At 47.2% G+C, this 22,355-nt stretch overlaps 1 protein-coding gene across 5 annotated transcripts in view; it reads right to left on the reverse strand.

Moving 5' to 3' along the window:
• Window positions 1–4,191: 4,191 nt before the first annotated feature.
• RFX2 (regulatory factor X2) overlaps window positions 4,192–22,355 on the reverse strand; it is a 97,906-nt gene continuing 79,742 nt past the window's right edge. For 3 of the 5 annotated variants that reach the window (XM_044998276.1, XM_044998275.1, XM_044998277.1), the window contains exons 12-18: window positions 21,145–21,296; window positions 18,812–18,909; window positions 17,595–17,744; window positions 16,157–16,365; window positions 15,534–15,687; window positions 7,923–7,965; window positions 4,192–7,644 (exon numbers count right to left, since the gene is read on the reverse strand). In XM_044998276.1, coding sequence (XP_044854211.1) covers window positions 7,535–7,644; window positions 7,923–7,965; window positions 15,534–15,687; window positions 16,157–16,365; window positions 17,595–17,744; window positions 18,812–18,909; window positions 21,145–21,296 — 916 coding nt within the window. In that variant the 3' untranslated portion in view covers window positions 4,192–7,534. The remainder of the gene's footprint in view (window positions 7,645–7,922; window positions 7,966–15,533; window positions 15,688–16,156; window positions 16,366–17,594; window positions 17,745–18,811; window positions 18,910–21,144; window positions 21,297–22,355) is intronic. The other 2 variants (XM_044998279.1, XM_044998278.1) reach the window with 1 other exon arrangement.

Here is a 22,355-nt window from a genome sequence, read left to right on the forward strand (position 1 = left end):
CGCAGAGTCCCAGAATGCCACTGGGCAACTCCTGAGCCTGTTAATCTCCTGATGGCCAAACACCCAGTAGAGGGTGCCAAGGACTCACCTTTGCAGGTGGCTTGGCAGAAGCCACAGGTTGTCCAGCCCTGTTTTCCAAAGGGTATTTTTGCCCAGATCCACACAGGAACTTAGGTGCTTAGCTCCTAGGTCTAGGCACCGCCGAGATCCACAAAACCCCTGCTCAGCTGTGGCCTAACCTTGAAGGCACCTAAATTCACTTGGCATCTAAACTTTTGCCCTAAAAATCCCTCTAGAATCCTACGTTTTCTACCTTTGGGCACAGATCAGGTGTAGGTAGGTGTAATGGAAGGCTAAACTGTATTATAGGGTTCAGCCACTCAGTGATACTGTGTGTGTAACCCATATTGAAGCTAACCTCAGCCCTACTTGGCAGTCCATCAACGATCTTGTAGTGAACACGGCTGGTGTGATTTGTCTGTGAAGGCAGCTCTATAGCCAGTCACAGAATCTCAGGGTTGGAAGGGACCTCAGGAGGTATCTAGTCCAACCCCCTGCTCAAAGCAGGGCCAATCCCCAACTAAATCATCCCAGCCAGGGCTTTGTCAAGCCTGACCTTAAAAAACCTCTAAGGAAGGAGATTCCACCACCTCCCTAGGGAACCCATTCCAGTGCTTCACCACCCTCCTCGTGAAAATGTGTTTCCTAATATCCAACCTAAACCTCCCCCACTGCAACTTGAGACCATTACTCCTTGTTCTGTCATCTGCCACCACTGAGAACAGCCGAGCTCCATCCTCTTTGGAACCTCCCTTCAGGTTGTTGAAAGCAGCTATCAAATCCCCCCTCATTCTTCTCTTCTGCAGACTAAACAATCCCAGGTCCCTCAGCCTCTCCTCAAAAGTCATGTGCTCCAGCCCCCTAATCATTTTTGCTGCCCTCCGCTGGATTCTTTCCAATTTTTCCATGTCCTTCTTGTAGTGTGGGGCCCAAAACTGGACTCAGTACTCCAGATGAGGCCTCACCAATGCCGAATAGAGGGGAATGATCACATCCCTCGATCTGCTGAAAGTCCATATGTGAGGCAGAAATCTGACCTGCTAGAGGCAGCCCTGAAACCAAGCGTGTACAAGGTGCATGTGATATGGTGTCAGGAGTAAACTAGTGCCAGAGGAGAATATGAACAGGTGCTGGTTTCTGAGCACTCCTGATTCTGCACCAAAGAACCGCTGCAGGAGGACTCCCCCATGATAACTCTGAGCCTGGGGTAAGGCCTCTCTCCCCATGTATTGAATGGGCAGCCCAGGCGCCTAACCCAGGATTTGTGGATTCCTCTGGGTGGCTAGGTGCCTGAAAATTAGGTGTTGCACCACCAAGGTCCCTTAGTATATCCAGGCCTTTATGTATGCCTGGTTTTCCTTCCCCACCTCTGCTTTTTACAGCTACACTTTGGTTTGGTTTTTCTTTTCTAAATAAGAGACAAAGGGAGTCTAATTAAAAAAAGAGAGAGAGTGTTGGAGGAGGAAATGAGGGAAAATGCCGAGCCAGATCTCTTCAGCTTTGCCCCTACGTCCTGTCAGAATCAGAGTCCCCAGTTTGCGTGTGTGTTTTACGCTGGTGGTGGTGGTGATGATCCCTGGCTCTTAGCGATAAAGTGACTTACACAAGAAATCAGCATCTCAATTTTACAGAGGGGGCAAACTGAGGCAAAGTGACTCGCCCAAGGTCACCTACCAGGCCAGTGGCAGGGCTGGGAATAGAACGCAGAGACCTGGGATCTATTCTCAGCTCGGCCGTGTACTTGAGCAAGTTCCCTCTCTCTGTGACTCAGTTTCCCCATCGGTATAAGAATGGGGTAAGGAGGCTGTGAGGCCACAGCAGTTTGTGTGCAGAATGCTTTAAGAACGGCAACACGGATCTAGTACCGCTTGCACACACACACTATTTTCAAATACGAAGGTTTCAGAACCAAGCATGTGACCGTGGGGAAGTGCCAGACTGGAAGCTGCTTGTTGCGCAGTGCGAGTGGAGACCTGATGGCCTGCAGCAGGAAACCAGGAACAAGTGATGAGCGCCAGAGAGACATGGGATTTGAGAGCTGCTACCCTGGACAACTCTGAATGGATTTTCAGTGATACAAACCACTTCCCTGGCCTAGTCTGCAGCCACATTTCTGGGAGGAGATTTGCATAGCACGTTGCATGCTTGTAAGTAGGACTTTCCCAAGACTCTGATTCAGCTCTTCTGCGGTAGGAAGCATCTGCAGCAACTGGTCACACCCCGCAGCAACTGAAGGTCAGTTTCCTCAGTGCTGTAAGTTGTAACAGCAATGGGGCCACGTGACACCGACTCCAGTACAAGGCCAGTACGTTCTCTTCTCCCGCTCCCGTGACTCAGTTCTTCTTGAGACACTGAGATTGGGCCACCACACGTGGCAGGCCTTGCAGTTAAAGCCTTAGCGCCAAGCATGAAGTGTGATGGCCACGGAGGTTTTTCCTGGGGATGCATTTCACAGCCGTGGGCTCCAGCTGAAAATGACCTTTGGCGCTGCTGCAATCGACGCTGCTCGCGGCTGGGCGGGTGAACAAGGAACATTCAAGCAATCGTTAAAACCAAGGTAACTCGGGAGCAACTTCCTAATCAACCGCTTGAGGAGCACTGGTTGCAAGGGGCAGCTACAGGCTCCAGCCCTCGAAGAGGCTTTTGGCTTATCGAAAAAAGCCACCATGGCGCCTTTCTCTATAAAATAAGATTTAGCTGCATCCCACTCTTGCGGAGGGGAGGGTGATATGCCCTGAGGCTTCCCTGAAGCATGAGAATGAGAACTACCTGATGGGGAACCAGCAGGAAGGCCTCAAAGGAAGGAAGTGGCATTTTGAAATTCTAGCTGTTTGTCCTTCACTAACTCGGTACGCAACCCCGGTGTTGCATAGCCCCAGCTTTTCCAACCCCGAAGTGTTTCACGGGCCCAGCTGCTGCATGTCTAAGGCAGTTTGGTCTCAGAAGGGGATGCGCTTCTCCTCACTAGGTCAAGCTGGAGGGCAGACCCGGCTTCTGACTTCTGGTGCTTTTTAAAGTCAGAGCATTTCTGTGACTTCATTAGGGTGATGGAATTTGAGTGGCCTGAAGAGGGAGCTGGTGAGCAGTGCTCTGACAATACCGTTCATTAGGCCTAGGGCCTTAACAAAGTCAGGGTCCATTTTGGTCAATTTCAGTCATAGGATTTTAAAAATCATAAATGTCATGATTTCAGTATTTAAATCTGAAGTTTCACAGTGTTGTAATTGTAGGGGGTCAGGATCCAAAAAGGGAGTTGAGTGGGGGGTTGGTTGTAAGGTTATTGTAGGGGGGGCTGCAGTACTTGCTACCCTTACTTCTGCGCTGCTGCTGCTGGTGGCGCTGCCTTCAGAACTGGGAAGCTGGAGAGGAGCAGCTGCTTCTGGCCGGGAGCCCAGCTCTGAGGGCAGAGCTGCTGCCAGCAGCAGTGCAGAAGTAAGGCTAGCCTGGTATGGTATTGCCACCCTCACTGCTGCGCTGCTCCCTGCAGAGCTGGGCCCTCAGTCAGCAGCCGCCGCTCTCCGGCTGCCCAGCTCTGAAGGCAGCAGTGCAGAAGTAAGGGTGGAAATACTGCGACCCCCCCCCTAAAATAACTTGACTCCCCTGCAACTCCCTTTTGGGTCAGGACCCCTAATTTGAGAAATGCTGGTCTCCCCCGTGAAATCTACATAGTATAGGGTAAAAGCACCCAAACGACCAGATTTCACAGGGGGAGACCAGATTTCACAGTCCGTGCTGTGTTTTTCATGACTGGGAGTTTGGTAGGGCCCTAATTATGACAGTTGCAGCTAGAAGCTCTAACCAAAAGAGTGGCTCCAGGGTGCGGAGCGGTGTGCACATTTGGGGCTACAGCTTGTACTGCAAATAGACAAAGAGAAACAGAAGCGGAGAGAAAGACACAACTGGAGGCTGATCACTGAGCTGGTGAGTAATAAGAGCAAGGAATAGAAGCTGTGACTCCTTCTGGCTAACCTGCCCCTACTCACTGGACCCGGGGCCTTCCCTCGTCAAGTTACTTGTGCACGTTGTCGGACTAGCTGCTTCATTGGTTTCTTGAGGATTCAAAGTGCAAGCCTTTTTGGCTTTGAACTTTCACCTTTTTCCTTGTGGAAGGGAAAAAATTACACACACCCAAATTTGGCCTTTTCTGACACTTTAATCGTTAATAACAACTCATCTACATATTTCAGCCGCTGCCAAATAAAAGAGAATTAAGTCACAGCCAGCAAGCCTGTGTTCTGTAGAAACTACTGGAAGTGAGCAAATCAGCATCTGCGGTCTAGGGTGTTACACAAAGGGTTTAGAAACAGGGCCCCCAGCACAGGGTCCAGAAAACTTCTCAGCCTTCCCGTCCCGCAGCTGCATGCTAGGGGCTGTGTCCCCGCCAAAGGGCAGGTTGATGGGGATGTGAAAGGGCTGCTGAGGCCCAGCCAGCTGCTCCCCTCTGCTCTGTCTCCATAGGCTATGGATGATTAGGGGTTAAGCTCCATGGGAGTTCCTGAGTCCAATCCTGCTCTCATCCCTCCCCCAGGTAGCTCCAGTGAGGACAGTAGCAGGACTTAGGTAGGTAGATATTTATTCCCTCAGCATTTGAGATGATGCGGAAGCCTCATGCACAGGACATTTCACCGAGAGTGTTCATTATTTGGCCAGCACAGTAGCAACTTGGGAGTACGTTTGCTGGACTGTAGGCGTGAAATGGACCTGAGCATTCAGTGCACCCTGGTCATGTGGCCAGCACAGAATCACTAACTTTTTAGCATCTGTTCAATCTTGTTTTTCAGACTCATGTGGAGGGAAAGCTTCCCTGGACAGGGCCAAAGCCCTGCCGCTGTATCGATGCCACATGGGAGGCTATATAAAGATAGTTTGATATAGGTACAAAGGCCTCTCTCTTACCTCCACCACCTGCCTCTGTGAACCATGTTTATATGGTAGTTGGAGGAGAATATGTTCCAGGGGGTGGACTGTCATGTCTCCAGTGTCTCTCCCCCCGTTCCCTTCCATCCCGTGACAATGATTAAAGGCTGGAGAGGGCGCAGTAAAGTATTTACTGTAATTAAGGCTCTAAGGTGCCAACTCACTGTGTGGTCCTATCCTCTTCTCTCATGGCAGACAGCCCAGCACAGAACCCCGTAGCCCAAGCAGATAACTCCAACGGCAAATCAGCAGCTGGCTCAGGCCAAAAAAATCACATGCCAAAGGCTAAGCCTGAAAAGTGAGGTGACCAGGTTTGCTTTAAGCTGACCGCCTTGGTGGACCCCACGCTCGCCTTCTGAACGGCTACGGCAGCGGCCAACGGCAGTAGGGTTTGGGCAGATAAAGAAGGAGCTGGGGCCATAAGAATTTGTTCTTGTATAGCTCTGAGTGCTCAATACATTTTTATTACTGTTCTTTTTTTTTAACTGGGATTTTTGTGCATGTCCAGTTTGGGCATCTATCAAAATAGCTGGCCTGCCTCACCTGTATTCTCACTTGCACTTACGTGGCAAGCAGACGTCTGATGCAGTCAGTGGCTACAAGCTGCAAAGATGAACCGCTGCAATTAACATCAAATTCTTCAGGAGCAAGGGAACGTAAGACTGCAGGTTGCATCGGAGGTGGCTAGGACAGTAGACATTGCAGAACTAAATTTGTAAAGAATGGCAAACAAGTCACACTTTTCCATGTCTCTCCCTGAGTTTGTGACCTATTTATATAGACACAGCACCCTCGCATGGACAACTGTACTGTAGCCCAGTGTAGGAAGATCTGCCACTAGCCTCCTTTCCCTTAGCTCTCACCCTTTAAAAAAAATTGCTACTGCACTGCTAGTACCTTTTGGAATTAATGAGTATTATATGGTGGATAGATTATACTTTCTCGTGTGCATTTGCATATCAGTTTGGGGAAAGCTCACAGTAAATACTCATAAATCAGAAATAATAAAAGCTAGTTATGACACCGCATTTATTCACAAAGATTTGCACTTTTTTTTTTTTTTAGTTTGGTTTGATGCTAGAATTTTGTCCCTTCTCACACCGCGTAGGTAATGACATAACATGAGCCCTACAGGACATAGCAGTGTACATAAACACATTGGGACAGAGTTCTCTAAGCCACATGTGTTCAGTGTTCGGTCACAGCAATGAGAATGATCTGCAGTGGTAAATGATACACGGCTGGGAGTTGCCACTGTGGGGTGGAGCATGAACCTGGCCAAAGTGCCCCACAATTTGCTCACGAATGCTACATGGAAACTGGTTAATTTACTGTTTTCAGACCTCGTATTCCGAGCGACAGGCACTACTGTACCAGTTTAAACTGGAACGGCAGAGGAAAGCAGGTGCGCCAGTCCTCCCTAAGGCACTGCAATGTAACCCCAGCATCCATGCTCATGCCCCGGGCCTGTGCCCTGGGTTAGCTGCCCCCCGCCCCCCTACATTCAACATTTTGGCAGCATAGCAGATCTGACTCTTAAAAATTATAACAGGTGCTGAGGCTCTGGGCCTAAATCTGCCTTGCACTGAAATATCCCGGTGAGGATGTGCCTACCTTATTCCTTTTGTTCTCTCCCTACAGTTACTGTTCGCATTAGAGTATGGAGGGCAAAGACCAAATGTTGTGACCAGCTGCTGTTTCCTCCAAGTCCTTTGGTATCTCAGATCAGACGGAAAGGGTCCCAGACGCTCCCGTGAGAGTCCGAGTTCTGAATCATTTACAGGGCGGTCACAGAATCAGCCATGGACTAAAAGCAGCAATACACAGCAAGTAACAGAGGATCGGGTAGGAAAGTTGTGTCATGCAAAGCCCAAACTACACACTACGCACCACCCTGCACGGGTCAGACAGACACAGCACAGGGCCCTTCTCTCCGGGTAGGTACAAGAGAAGGTTGTACTGTAATCCCACAGTGTGAACGGCCAGGCTGGACGCCCCATCCCAAAAGGGCATAGGAGGGTTCTTCTCGGGCACTGACTGGTGCAAGTTCCATATCACAGTGAAGTCTGAAAAAGCGGAGAAGAAACCCAAACCCCGCCCCCTGAAACAGAAGCCCCCCTTAATCCCTAATCTGACCTCCTCTACTCCAAAGCAACCTGATCAGGTGAACAGGACTCAAGCAACCAGTCCTGGGAGCATCCCAAGGCCAGGCAGTTCAATTCATTGTCAACCACGAAGGCATTGTCCTTCGTGAATTTTTTTTGAACCACCACCCTTCACCTACCAATCGTGCTCCTTTTACATGTAGAAAGATGGAGAAAGCAGGCTTCCAATCGACTCTTCCTGTACGGACAAACTACTACCCTCTTCACAAACCGCTGCATCCTTTACACATGCTCACACGGCCTTAAACCCTTTCCCGAACAGAAGTAAACATTAAGATAAACTAAGAGGCACTAATATCGCCGAGTACTAGGCAATTCAGGCTTGACTTTCAAACCCGGGTCCAAAAGTCTTCAGACATTTCATCTGGCTGGAGGAAACCCAAGTCCCCGTTCTAGATCTCTTGCAGTGAGTAGCCAGGGTCGCTACGTTCGCGCTTCACTAGTGGCTCGCCGACACTTCGGGAATCTGCGTCTGCCTCGCCTCCAAGGTCACTAATGTCATCTGTGGAGGACAATTCCCAGCATCAGCATTTTTTGGGGGATAGAAAGGTGCAATTTGGTTAAACCAGAGGACAGAGGTGGCTTGTGCCAAGTTTTCATTTACTCTTTTTTTTTTTTTTTTTAGTATTTTCAAGTAACTTTATTTCTCCTGAGATGGCACCCTGGAAACTGACCGTGTCCCCAGACCACAAGCTTCCCCGCCCCACAACAAACGAACCTGAATATTGACTTAAAAGAGCTACCTCTAGAGAGAGAGAGAAAAATAGAGCTGGAAGATACCTTTATCCAGCAGTGTTGAGGACATGGATGCAAGGTCACTGAACTGAAAGAGAAAACAACTTGGATGAGTGAGGTTTAGAAAGTCCCCTGGATGCACAGGCAGTGCTCACCTGTCAGCTGTTTCAAAACAATTTTAATTAATAGCTGATTTTAAGAACTTAACAGAAGTTACAAATCTTGGCAGCTAATTCCCAAGCAGCACAGAAGGGGGTGCTGAGCAGTCAGGGACTTGAGCTGCCCAAGACCATTCAGGCCAGATGTTGCCTCCAGGGCCAGATTAACCATTAGACTAATACGACTATAGCCTTAGGCTCTCCTATTTTTAGGCCCCACTGGTCAGACAGGGGGCACGGCCGGGTGAGGGGGGGAGCTTATTTACACAGCCCTGCTGGAGCGCTCCTGCCAGCAGAAAAGGCAAAGCAGCCCCCTGCGGCTTGGAAGGCGCTTAGCCGGCAGCCAGCCTGCTGCATCTCCCTGTGCTGCAGGAACACATTGCCAGGGATCCTCTTAACACTGGTGACCGGACATTAAAAATCCGGTTCCCACAGGAACCTGTGCCAGCCGTGCGTGTCGTTTGAGTGAGCACTGCCCCCTGATCCCTTCAGAGCTCTGCTTAGCTGTCAGGGAGGGAAGTAGGGTGACCAGACAGCAAGTGTGAAAAATCGGGACAGGGGGTGAGGGGTAATAGGAGCCTATATAAGAAAAGACCCAAAAATCGGGACTGTCCCTATAAAATTGAGACATCTGGTCACCCTAGAGGGAAGAGGCTCCCTCTATCCCTCTTCTGGGCTGAGGCTGGCAGGCAGCTCCAGGATGCTGCCTCCTGGCTCCTAGTGCCCATCACCATCCTCTTCTATGCATGCTGGGTCCCATTTCTGGACAACTAGTGAGTGCCTGTGGCAGGGCAGGGCAAGGGGGTGGCGGGGGGCGGGGACAGGCAGTACCAGAGCGGTAGGGTGGGAAGCTTGCACAGAACCTGCACACACACTATCCAGTTCCAGCCAGAACTACTGCCCCTCCCACGTATAAGGAATGAATTTCCACCCCCTTTGCAGGAAAAACAAAACATCCCATTTTGGATATCAGCACTTTAATTTTTACAGAACCTCCCGTCGAGGGGCTTCAGAGTTATGATGCCCTGTGTTCAATACTGTATTGAACTGTACTAAAAATCAAAGACATTCCATTTTTTTTCTTTGATGTATTTTTCTGTTCTGGGATGCACAGGGTAACCACGTTCTTTCTTTATGCTCAGCCTAGTTCCACAGGCCAACGCATCTTTGTACTTTTAAGGGGTTGCAAAAGCACTGGAGGATGCTTAACACACAATGTTGTAGGTTTCTCCCTCCCCTCTCTCATGGATTTTAAATCCACTCAGAGCCGTAACAAGGGATTTTTGTGCCCGAGACAAGGGCCAGCTCCAGGCTCTTCAGCGGCGGGTCCCTGAGTCCCTCTTGGAGAGAAGGACCCACCACCCAATTGCCACTGAAGAATGAAGCGGTGGCGGCAATTCGGCGGCAGGTCCTTCCCTCCGAGAGGGACTCAGGGACCCGCCGCCAAATTGCCACCGAAGAAGCGGCATCAGTAGAGCTGCTGCTGCTCCGCTTTGCGCTGCGCCCCTCCGCTTTGCGCGCCCGAGGCAAATGCCTCGCCCTTGTTACGGCACTGAATCCACTTCTCAGCAGGCTATGATAGAAAGACTGGCTGAATAGGCTAAAGGCAGGTTCTGTCCATTTGCTGGTTCTCTAGCAGTTCAATCCATCAGAAAAGTACCTCACATTTGATTTCTTTTGAGTTTCATTCCAAAAACTTTAAGCTAAATAAACCTGAAGTTAGTCCTCATTTTTCTGCCCTAACTCAAACTAGCTTCTTTCCCAACTGGGAAATGTTGGGTAAACATGGAATGTGTGTGAGTTGAGAAGGGAATGAGAACACAGACCTGCTGAGTGTCACACCTGTGTAGTCTTACTGACTTCAAGGAGAACAGATATTTGCACAAGAATAGATTTTGGTCTCTTCTGCTTTCTCACACCTGGTATAAGCAGAATCTCATTCACTTTCCTCCCCTAAACTCTGGGCACTTGAAGAAAAAAAAAATAAGCAAGGACTGCTTGATTTACAAATGCCAACAAAACAGGAAGCTCTCCCTTCATTCTACACCAGCCTTAAACACCAGACCTGAAGTAACAAGCCTTAGTTGGACTGTTCTTTTGAAAGATCCTTAATGGTTCTTTTAAGATGCTGATTTTCAATGAAGTCTTTTTGTTCAGGGGGGCTGAGAACACAACAGGGAATAGCTCTGTTTTATCAACTCTTAGTCGTTCAAAAGCTGAAAAGCTTTAGATCGTTTGTTTAATGTTTGTACAGCGATTCTGAAGAGCTAACATAGCACACAAGTGCTAACTATCATGACTGGGCAGCCATCTAAAGATCTGTGTCATTTCTAGCTGTTATGTTTTTCTTACAGAAAGTTTAAAACAAACAAATGCAAACCGTAGGGGACTGGTGCACACAGAACTCATGTTAAAAAAACCTCATGTCTCAGCTGCTGCTCTCACATTCTAGAATAGAGAATAGTTAGTCCTGCCATGAGTGCAGGGGACCGGACTAGATGACCGCTCGAGATCCCTTCCAGTCCTATGATTCTATTCAATGATTCTAATTGTGGCAGAGCTTGGTGACAGAATGGCCTGATGTGGTGAATCACTGGAGATTAACTACACAAACTGGGTATCATCCCACAACTAATATTTGGGTTCAATGCAAAAACAGTAATTCGTTGTCCTCAGCCAGTGCAACACTGGGAGGCAGCTTTCAGAACAAGACAGCCTAAAATACAATGCCACCCAATGTCATTTCCCCCCTACTACTTCCTCTACTTAACTGGATTTTACATCGGAGTTGTTTTCTTTTACATAATAAAGGCTGGCTGCCTCCCAGACTGCAGTGAGAGTGCAATGGGGTGTGTGGGGTAGAGGCCATAGCTTGGGGGAAATACCTGCAGGGCTTGGCTTTGCACTGTGCCAGCGGAGAGCTGAGGGTAGAAGCACAAGGTGGAAAGAGATGAGCAGGATGGGGAATGTTGCAGTGTTCATCCTCAGACAGATAAGCACTCCACTACCTAGGAGGAAGGAGGCCCAGCGCAGCATCCCTCGTGCTAGCTCTTACTCGGAAGTAACTGAAGAATTGAGTGTCGTGGGAGTAGAATAAACTTGTTCATTTTACATAAATAAATAATATGTAAATGTGTATGTAGAGAAATGTTTGATGACGTCTTCATTTTTTTTTCAATACGTCATTCATACTGAGGTCCCTCAACCTTAATCCGGCCCTGGTTGCCTCGTATGAATGAGTGTGTATAGCTCCTGTGGCATTACGCCTGGTGTTCTTCACAGTAATATTATTTTGATATGATTATGGCATAGCTACAGTGTATTTTATGCAAGATACATCATGTGAGAGATCACAGAAAAGGTTATGATTCACTGAATATGGTTATTCTATTTGTATGCATGTATCATTTTAGTATCTGAAGTTAGGAATATTGTTTATGCATCTATTACAAATGTGTTTACACCTGGGGTACGCCCACTAGGCAGAATGCAATCAGTCTGGATGTCTGGCTGGGAAGGGCCATTAGGGAGAACAATAGGTCTTAAAAGAAGCTAATCTCCCACCAGGGAGCCTTCCTGAGGATGCTACAAACAGCCTTCTAGTCATGGCTGCTATGCCAGTACAGGGGCATGTGACCAGATCACCTGGTACTGCACTCTCCTTAGAATACCAGTGTTTTGCCACTGAAAGGCGTGGGAACCAAGCTTGGAGAAAAAGGGTTCTCGCCATATGCAAAAGCTATTTACGGCAGGGGAGTGACATCACCATGGTTCTTCACTGACTCCCCACCCAAAAAGACTCCTGTAAACACCTGAGGAACAAGGACTGAACTAGGGGGAAGGGTTGGACCCAGGCTAGGGGGATTTCTAGCTTGTGAAAGAAATACCTGAAGTTTTAAGCTGCAAGTAAGTGCAGCATGCCCTTTAAGAATCTCTGCAACCGGCTTAACTCATCATTTAGGGTGAGAATTTGCTACTCATATCCAATCTCTTTAGTATATTAAGCTTAGATTGCGTTTTTGTTTATATGCGAGGTAATCTGCTGTGATCTGTTTGCTATCCCTTATACTCACATATAATCTATCTTTTGTAGTTGATAAACTTGTTTTTGTTTGGTCTAAAACCAGTGTGTGGAAATCAAAATGTGGGGCAGAAAGCTGTTACGCATCTCGCTCCACATTAGGGTGACCAGATGTCCCAATTTTATAGGGACAGTCCCAATTTTTTGGTCTTTTTCTTATATAGGGTCCTATTACCTCCCACCCCCCATCTTGATTTTTCACATTTGCTGTCTGGTCACCCTACTCCACATTGAGGGAGAGGGCGAATTTTATGTGCTGACGCTGTACAGCTCTCTGTGCAGCGCAAGATGGTATACTTTTGGGTTTACCCTTCAGAGGGGGGGTGCGCCTGAGAAGCTGGTAAGTGCCCTAGCTGTATACCCTTCCCATGCAGGGGCTGGTCTGAAAGCTTGTCTGCATATTACTACAGCTGGGTGCGTCCCTACCTACGCACTGATGAAAGTGAGAGACTGGGAGCGTGTGTGCAGCTTGTCACAGCCTCACAGGGTGGTGGGTCAGGGGGCTCAGGGGTACCCCAGTTCCAGGTGGCAACCCGGGGGGAACCCATCACAGCTTCCATTTAAGTCAATGAGCAAACTTGTATCCAACATGCACAAAGCCCCATACACAGCTCAAGAGGCAGAAACTGACTCCATTAAAGTAAGAGGAGAAACTTGCTTATCCATGTCTGAAATCACGAGCAGACCATCACTATTATAGACTTGGAACTAAATTTTTTTTTAAATGTAATACCCAGAGCATTATTATATTATTTGTATTATTGTAGTTCCCAGGAGCACCAGTAATAGCTAATAATAGCTAGCCCTCTTATGGCGCTCTTCATCTGTAGATCTCCGTCAGTAAACTGCTCTATCACAAACAAGCAAACCAGATTTGCCTCTTTCGAGTTTTTATGATTACTCTACATCTGTGGATCGGACAGCTCTGGGCAAGGCAATTTCTTTCATTTAAAAGATGCTCTTCTGCTGGAATGGCCACAGTGCCACCTACTGGACAAAGAGAGCTGCTGAGAGTCAGCGTTGGTCAAGGGCACCACGCTAGCTGAGAGCTGTCCTCAGAGTGCCTCACTGCTGAGCTAGAGCAGCTGACTCGGGCACAGAGGAGTGTTCAGTCTCCATGGCCCATTCAATACTTGGCCTCTCTTCGGATGTATCTATTAAGGGGGTCACAATTAGTGCCAGTTGAGGTGCTGGCGATGTGGACATCTGTCTGCTAGGAACATTGTCAACACTGCACAGCTGGGAGAGGGCAGGGACCAACGTACCTAGGCTAGATTCAAAGCAGTGGTGTCAGAGGTGAAAGGCTCCATCTCCTATTGCCACTCCTCTAGGCCACTGAGACACCAGACACGACTAGTTTTTATCCCCAGTGAATTTGCTCCAACAAGATAGAGTATCCTGGATTGGATAACCGCTTGGTCCCTGCCAAAGACAGCATCCCTTTTTAAAGAATGTATCTAGCTGTGAGGCCCAAACTTCTACCTTACAGGACCTTAAACTCAGCCTGCAAATCTGTGAGCTCCTTGTTAGGCTTGAAGCACTAAACAAGAGCAAACTTGTGCAGAGCAACCTGTCAGCATCAAATGGTAGGATGCTGGGTTTCTCTATGCTCACAGGCACACACACGGCACCTTCCCTCTCTGCTGCCGGTTTACTCCGCTCTTAGCAGAAGTCATTGGATTGCAATCAATAGCATTCACGTTGCATGTCTGTATCCAGCAACTGAAAGAGGTAGCAGAGTACAGTGAGCCTTACTATGGACACTAAGGGTATGTTTTCACTACCCGCCGGATCGGCGGGCAGTGATCGATCCAGTGAGGATCGATTTATCGTGCAATAAATCGACCCCTGAGCGTTCTCCCGTCGACTCCTGTACTCCAGCTCGGTGAGAGGCGCAGGCAGAGTCGACGGGGGAGCGGCAGCAGTCGACTCGCCACGGTGAAGACACCACAGTAAGTTGATCTAAGTACATTGACTTCAGCTACATTATTCGTGTAGGTGAAGTTGCGTAACTTAGATCAATCCCGCCCCTAGAGTAGACCAGGGCTTAGACAGCCTTTAAAGAGCAACATTAAGTCAGCTGCATTAGTTACTTTGCTTGCCTCTATTATTTTAGTAAGTCACCTGGAATGATAAAATACTTCTCTCTGACTTCTTGCAGTGCCTTATTACTTTATAATAATGGAGGCACCAGCTAAACTGCTGGATAAGACCATGAAAAAAAAAGCTGTAGTAGGAACATAAGTTAGCAAGAGCAATAAAATACTGAGATGTACATGAAAAGATGGGATTAGTTCTCTTATGCTATGAAGAATCCCTCTCCTTCTGAAGTTTATGGCGCATACAAATATTTACAAGAGTCTAAAGAAGGAAAAATCAAACTGTCAAACAGTTAAGCCCACAATTAGGGCTTGTTAAAAGTATAACAGAAATAATCCCATACCGTTTTCAAATTATTTTTTAATTAAAACAAGTTTTTGTGTATTTAAACAATCTGCTGCAGTGCTGAGGACCTAACAAAATTAAGCACTGGACTAATGGGTCAGAATCAAAAAGTGAAACTAACTAAACAGATGGTGAAACTTGATTTGTCTAGTTTCACTGTGTCAGTTGCAGGAAAAGGAAAGAGTAACAAACTAAACTCCAAAGAGCAAATTAGATTTTTAAATGTATTTGTTTTACTCTAGCATGTTAATACTAGCAAGGAAACTTTCTTACTGAATATTTTCTATGTGGACAGCAAGCTTTAAGGGGACACTATCAACTTGAGATCCAGTCGGTTTAAAGTTAAGTTAATAAAGTTAATAATTTGAGATATACCAATCTCCTAGAACTGGAAGGGACCTTGGAAGGTCATCGAGTCCAGCCCCCTGCCTTCACTAGCAGGACCAAGTACTGATTTTTGCCCCAGATCCCTAAGTGGCCCCCTCAAGGACTGAACTCACAACCCTGGGTTTAGGTTTATGACTAAGTGTTGTGATTTGTAAAAATGCTTTTCCCTCAAAAACCCAAAGAGGGGAAGTGGTTGACTGCGCACAGAGGTTGAGGTTTTTGAGGGGCTAGAGGAGCTGGAGTCAATGGGATTTGGGTATGTAACTTGCAGGGTTGTCTTAGACACACTCCCCCAAAGTGCCATCAAATGGGCACTTCCATAATCTGGCACCCAACTTGAGCCAATTTGTGTGTGATGTTCAGAGGTGCTGAGCACTCACAACTCCTAGTAATTCAATAGGAAGAAGCTGAAAGGTCAGGGTGTCTCACGTTAGGTGCCAAAAACAGAGGTGCCAAAAATTAGTGAATCCTTCAGAAAAAGTGGCTGATACAACATGTTCAGAGCATAGTGTAGCTTGTGCGGGTGGTGTCCCTTTAACCACTGCTCAGTTTGGGTTCTGTTACTAGGGCATAAATAGCGCTCACCTCTCCCATGACAGCAATTGGTGTCTCCCCTGTTGCCTGGGCAACACGATGCTCTACCAGATAAAACATGTATTCATCGTAGAGCAGGCGAATCAGGTGAAAGGAACCAAAGCTGGCAGCGCTGCGCAAGGTGAGGTCACGGATCACCATAGAGCTAGAGAACGGTTAGGAAACAAAACATTTTGGACACATTTTAGAACCACAGAATCTCAGAACTCTAGAGTGGGAAGAATCATGGGAAATGCTGAGTACCTACTACGCGATTGTTAAATTCTTCCTTTCACCCAAAATCTCAAAGCACTTTAGGAACATTAGTTAATTTAGCCTCGCAAACCCCCTAGCAAAGGAGATTTGGATTATTATCCCCAATTCACAGATGGGGAACTAAGACAGAGAATCAGGGCCTGATTTTCCATTGCCCTAAACACTCGTGTAGTCATTCATGCCAGGGTAGCATGATTTAGGACCCTAACTTTCAGCAGCCAGGTTTTGGGATATTGACCTTGGACGGCTTTTCTTTTTGAAGTCTGGCCTGCAGATGGACAAAATACAATTTAGCAGCAAGGTATTTAGATGTCCCAAGCAGGTGCATGTACACTTCCAGGATAAAAAAAGAGCTATACCTATAGAAGGACCACTTCAGCAGGAACTGCCTAGCTGCCTTGGGGAAGCTGGGGCTGTCCTCATGGTGCTTTAGAACTTGGGTGACAACGTTATCCAGCCAACTGGCCCACTGATCGAGGGAGCTCTGCTGCTGTAGCGTGAGTTTGAAATCCTGCTCCAGCTTCTGCACCATGCCTTCTTCACACTGGCACACCCAGGAGGCTTGCTCCTACCAAGGGCACAAGAGGAAAAGAAGAAATCAATATTTACATGCCTGAGCAAAACTTCTGGTCATTCCATCTCATGGCTTTTGGTGCATCCTGACTCATATATCTGACAAAGGAAAAGCTCCAAGTCAGCAGAATAACGTTCTGGCTCATGGTACTCCATGACTAGAACTTCTGTATGTACCAGCAACATCTGGGATTTTCAAAAGATGCTTCATTAGGGGCTAATAGGTAGCAGGTTTATAACAAAGAAAAGGAAGTATTTCTTCACACAATGCACAGTCAATCTGTGGAACTCCGCCAGAGGATGTTGTGAAGGCCAAAACTATAACAGGATTAAAAAAAGAGCAAGATAAATTCATGGAGGATAGGTCTATCAATGGCTATTAGCCAGGATGGACAGGGATGAGGTCTCTAGCCTCTGTTTGCCAGAAGCTGGGAATGGGCAACAGGGGATGGATCACTGGATGATCACCTGTTCTGTTCATTCCCCTTGAAGCACCAGGCATTGGCCACTCTCAGAAGACAGGATATTGCACTAGATGGACCTTTGGTCTGACTCAGTATGGCCGTTCTTATGTTCTAAACTGCCACTGAGTTACATGGGATTTGGGCACCTAACTCTTTAGTCCTGGGTGAGATTTTCAAAATCATTTGCGAGATTTAGGAGCACAAGTCCTGTAGGTTTTCAAAGGGACCTAGACTCCTAAATCACACAGGCACTTCTGAAAATCCCACCCATTAACCCTTTCACCAACCGATATCAAAGTGGTTTTTCAACATTAATAAGCCTCTGAACCCACCCTATGGTGCAGGTCAGTACTAGCGTCCCCCTTTCATTGGGTGGGAAACGGAAGCACAGAGAGGTTGTGACCTGCTAAAAATCAGGACTGAGACTCAGGAGACTCCCAGTCCCCTGCCCAAAGCACTAAAATCCAGGCTTCTCAAACATGTCCATAGCGTGAGCCCCATTTTATAAAGTGATTGTCTTGTGGACACGTCCTTTCCTACTCACCACTGTCTGACATCCCTTTGGCACCTATCGCAACTGCTTTCCTAGAAAAGCAATCCTGGGAAAGCATTTAATGTAGGCTTCAATGTCTTGCGGTGCAATCTGATAGCTGGAAATAAGGCAGAGCCAGCACTAGCCAGCCAGATTTCTGCAAGCCACTGTAGTTTAAGAATCCCTGCACCACGTCACATGGCCTCAACTGAAACATCAAAAAGTCACCTGCACATTGGCGAAGTCCACTCGATTGAGGTCGCTGAGCATCTGGTTTATCTGGGAGGTGTTCTGGAGCACAGCGCGAGCTGCCTGAGCCAGATGGTTCAGGGAAGTGTATCTCCGTAACGTCTGTGCAAAGGCACTCACTACTCCAACCTGTAAAAAGGTACACCCACCACAGGGCCAGATTACACACACACACACACACACCTTTCAAAACGCTTAGGACATAAGCACGAAGCCACTCTTGGCTACTGCATAAAGGCACAACACTCTTCTCTTGATGCTGCTACTTATAGATCTTTGCTAGCACGCTTCACTGTTAATAGCTCATTGCCACCTCATAACAACCTAATTTTCTTCTTTGAAAGGGTACTGGCCTTATGGATAGAGGAGAAGGAGTAGACATGATACTGGACCTCATGATCTCTCAAGGTCCCTTCCATCCCTCCATTTCTGTGATCCTCCCAAGGAAATCCTGTCACTTCATTGGTCTAAATGAGTTGCCAGAGTGGAACCCTTGGCTCCACGTCAGCAGCCGGGGAGAGCGTTACAGAAACATACGACTGGAGGGGGAAATGAGCAGCTTTGACCATGTTTATCAGCTTGGACAATTTAGTGTTTATGTAAATCAAAGGCTGGCAGAACTGACAAGTAGAGGAGATGCTGCAGTTAAACAAGGCCTGCCAATGCTCCTCAATCACTGCCGGCATTCCAGCTCTCTCTCCAGTAGAGCATCATTCCACTGCAGGTGCCTAATTGCACACTGTTTTATCTGCAACTGCAGGATGCGGAAAGTGCTCGATGAACACAGTGTCTGAGCAATTAATCATCGCTGTTGAGTACTATATTTGAAGCCTGGAGTTAGATATAGCAAATCCAGGCCCCAGCATACATGCTTCATGAGATGAAGTGGCTGTGACCATATATCCCACGAGGAGATATCGCCCCATCTGGGTGTCCATGATAACGTGACATGGACCTCTCCCCACATCTTGCTATTCCAGCTCAACACTGCCTGTTTTTTCTGCTGAGTTGAGCATGGAGTATGTCCAACTGGCCAAGTGAGCAGTGATGGTGTAACAAGGCCCAAGCAGAGGCATGTCATTAAGGTGGGCCCAGAATGCCAGTCACCAAAGCCTGAAATACCAATGGGTTGGAACCACTGCACAAAATCATAACAAAACACTTCCCCCTGTTTGTAACAAACACCTGCTATTTACCTTTGTCTGGACTACCTGCGGGGGGAAATCACTCATTGCATTCATCAGCCATCCTTCCAAACTCTTTGCAAAATTGCGGATGGCTTGCGTCAAGGTGCCTGCAAGAGAGAAGTCAGAATAGTTAGAGAGGCTTTTCCAAATTGCTTTAATGAGACCTGTCAGCCTAGAACTACTCTGGGAGATACTAAAATCACGATAATAGTTATTGGATCAGAAATTGTACCATGGGAGCCTAGCACAGTTACAGATTAATCAGATGAATGCAGTCCATTGGGGTCTTTCAAAAAAAATGGAGACTGAAATATATTCATCGGGCTGTGATTTTTATCCAACAAATTAAATAGCTCCCTCTTATTATTTGAGGCATATGTGAAACTTTTCAAAGACTACTGGCATCTATAATAATAATGTTCAAGTGCATGTGTGGGCCAGGATATGAAAATCACAGACAACTAGAAGTTCGCAGCACTGAAGCTATCATTTGCCTTTTTAAAACAAGATGGGATAATTTTTTTTTTAAAGATAAGATCTAGTTCAACCAGGAATTATTTTGGGTAAGTTCCGTGGCCTGTCTTATACAAGAGGTCAGACTAGAATGATCCCTTCTGGCCTTGGAATCTGTGAATCTCTTTTGTTTGATATGCACATGTATAGTATAGTAATTAGCAATAAGGCCCAGCATCAGAGTCCATTCTCTGTCCAGAATGGACCAATAAGGACAATTAAGCTTCCGTGCTATAGGTACTTGTGGAGTCAGGCTTTTACTGAGGATCTTGGTTAACATTTTCAAAGCCGGGTGCCTGAAGGCAGGCTGTTAAATCCATATTGAGGCAACTAAACAAAAGTAAACGTTTAGCCTCGTCTCCATTGTAAAGCTACATTGTTACAGTGCCTTTTTGGTTGTTTATGCATCAAAGCAAGTTTCACTTGTTCCTTTTCATTTACTAGGTCACAATAGCAAAAAAACATTTTTTAATATATTTTTGCTGGGTTTGTGGTGAACAACAGAAATCACAAACAGGGAAGAGGCATTTAAAAAACAAGTTTTCATTTTCAGTCAATGTAATGTTGTGAATGGGGCAGGCCTGGCAATTCTAAAGAAGCAAACCTTCTTGTTCATTCCCGGACAAAGCCAGGCAGTGACAGACAGTCTTCGCCATGCCACCTAGATAACAATCCTGACATATACAACCCCACCTATACAGGGGCCATTTATCACCCACTCGGTCCTTGCCTCTTCCATTAAAACCGAACACTTCAAGTACTTACCTGGCCCCCATTATGGTAGTATTTGAGCATCTCACAATGGTTTGTGTATTTATCCTCACTGCCCTCAGAGGTAGGGAAGTCCTATTATCCCCATTTTACAGAAGGGGGACCGAGGCACAGAGAGACAAAAGGCCCAAAAGATATTTAACTCACGCTCATTTCAATGGGAGTTAGTCACCTAAATACCTTTAAAAAGCTGGCTTCAAGTGACTTTCCCAAGGTCACACAGGAAGTCTGTGGCAAAGCTGGGAGCTGAACTCATGTTTCCCAAGTCTCAGCTTAGGACACAAGCCTCCAGACCATCCTTCCTCTCCTGCCAACAGAAGGGCACACGGTGGTGGTTTTCTGCCACTAGGGACTGCACTGATGCCATTAGCTCACCAAGGAGACAGGGGCTGGCAGTATCTTTCGGTCACTATTCACCGGGACAGAGTCTGAGCTAGTGAATGAGGGATTGATCTGGCAAAGCACATAAGCATGTGCTTCACTCTCATTGCTTTCAGTGATTGCTGAATCAGAGCCTTGGGGGTAAAAGCCTCTGCATCCTGTGCTAATCTCCCAAACCAGTGTCAATATATACAGAGAGAGAAAAAAATCCATAATGTGCAGTATGGGCCATAATGATGTGACAACAGAAAGACACACATCTCTACGGAAGCATTCAGCACAGATTAATTATGCTTAAATACATTCTATGTGTATTAAGCCTACATTTTCCAACTTGGTTCCTGGCCAAAGCCTGAGGCTGTGATAATGTGATTAACTGAATTTTTAAAAGATGGAAAAATACATCTAGGCATCCAGGAGCCATGATACGATGCCCAAAAGGGAATCATTCCATATAGAGGAGACGACTGTTGCCATAACATACAAGCTCGAATACAAAATAAAACCCGTCCACACTAGCCTTTATGGCAAATGGTAGCCAACCTCAGTGAACCATCTATTTCTATTGCACAATATGGAGTGAAACAGTAAAAAAAAACCACACACACAAGAAAGAAGAAAGTTGGGCAGGAGTCAGGGCTCCCCATGCCATTCTGATCACTTCACAACATACTTACCAGGCACCGGCCTCAGCACGTCAGGGATGAGGATCTCTACCAGGGCCTGATACAGGATGTGATCACAGCTTCTCATCCATTTCAGGATAGGATCGTATTTACACAGAGTGATGAGCTTGTCCTTTGGGATGACCCCTTCGTGTTCTTCTTCACTACATGGCAAAGAGTAACGTAGTGTTAACGGCACATTTCACTTTATGCACGTACAGTTGTTCCATATTTCTCATTAGAATAACACATTTTGGGTTTTAGTGAAAGACAAACTCTGGAGTCCCTCTTAGGAAGTGGTGCTTGATCATCTGTAGGGACTTCATCAGCTCTGGGAGCTCAGCTCTCTGTATCATGTCTCTGCTAGTTCTGACCAGCATCTCACCTCCTATCCACACACCCCATTTGGCTCATCTGGACCTCATCTCATTCCTCCAGTCCTCTCTCAGAGGCTGGTCCTTCATTGCCATCAACTCAACTACCCACAACGGTTGCCTGCCAGCTTCCGGCTCAGTGATTGCCCATTCCCCTCTTTCTAAAACAAATGCAGCTCAAAACCCAATTTTTTTTCACTCCGTTCAACAAGCAAGGGCTCATCCGGTTCCTCACAGTGAGACTGGCCATTCCCAGACATCCACACCTCTCCTTTCTGCTGTCCAACCTACTCCTTTTGACTATCACACCGCCACTGAGCGGACTGCTGTGACATGTTGCATTGCCCGGTATTGTATACGAGCAGTGCCAAATTTGCTCAGGAAACAAATAGTGAAAAAAGCAACAAAGAGTCCTGTGGCACCTTATAGACTAACAGAAGTATTGGAGCATAAGCTTTCGTGGGTGAATACCCACTTCGTCAGACGCAGTATTCACCCATGAAAGCTCATGCTCCAATACTTCTGTTAGTCTATAAGGTGCTACAGGACTCTTTGTCACTTTTTACAGATCCAGACTAACACAGTTACCCCTCTGATACCAGGGGTGGCTCTAGGAATTCCGCCGCCCCAAGCACGGCGGTACGCCGCGGGGGGGCGCGCTGGCAGTCGCCGGTCCCGCGGCTCCGGGGGACCTCTTGCAGACGTGCCTGCGGATGGTCCGCTGGTCCACCGGAGCCGCGGGACCAGTGGACCCTCCTCCGCAGTCATGCCTGTGGGAGGTCCACCGAAGCCGTGGGACCAGCTGACCCTCCGAAGGCATGCCTGCGGGAGGTCCACCGGAGCCGCCTG

The sequence above is a fragment of the Mauremys mutica genome, chromosome 24, assembly GCF_020497125.1.
Source record: "Mauremys mutica isolate MM-2020 ecotype Southern chromosome 24, ASM2049712v1, whole genome shotgun sequence".
NCBI lineage: Eukaryota > Metazoa > Chordata > Testudines > Geoemydidae > Mauremys > Mauremys mutica.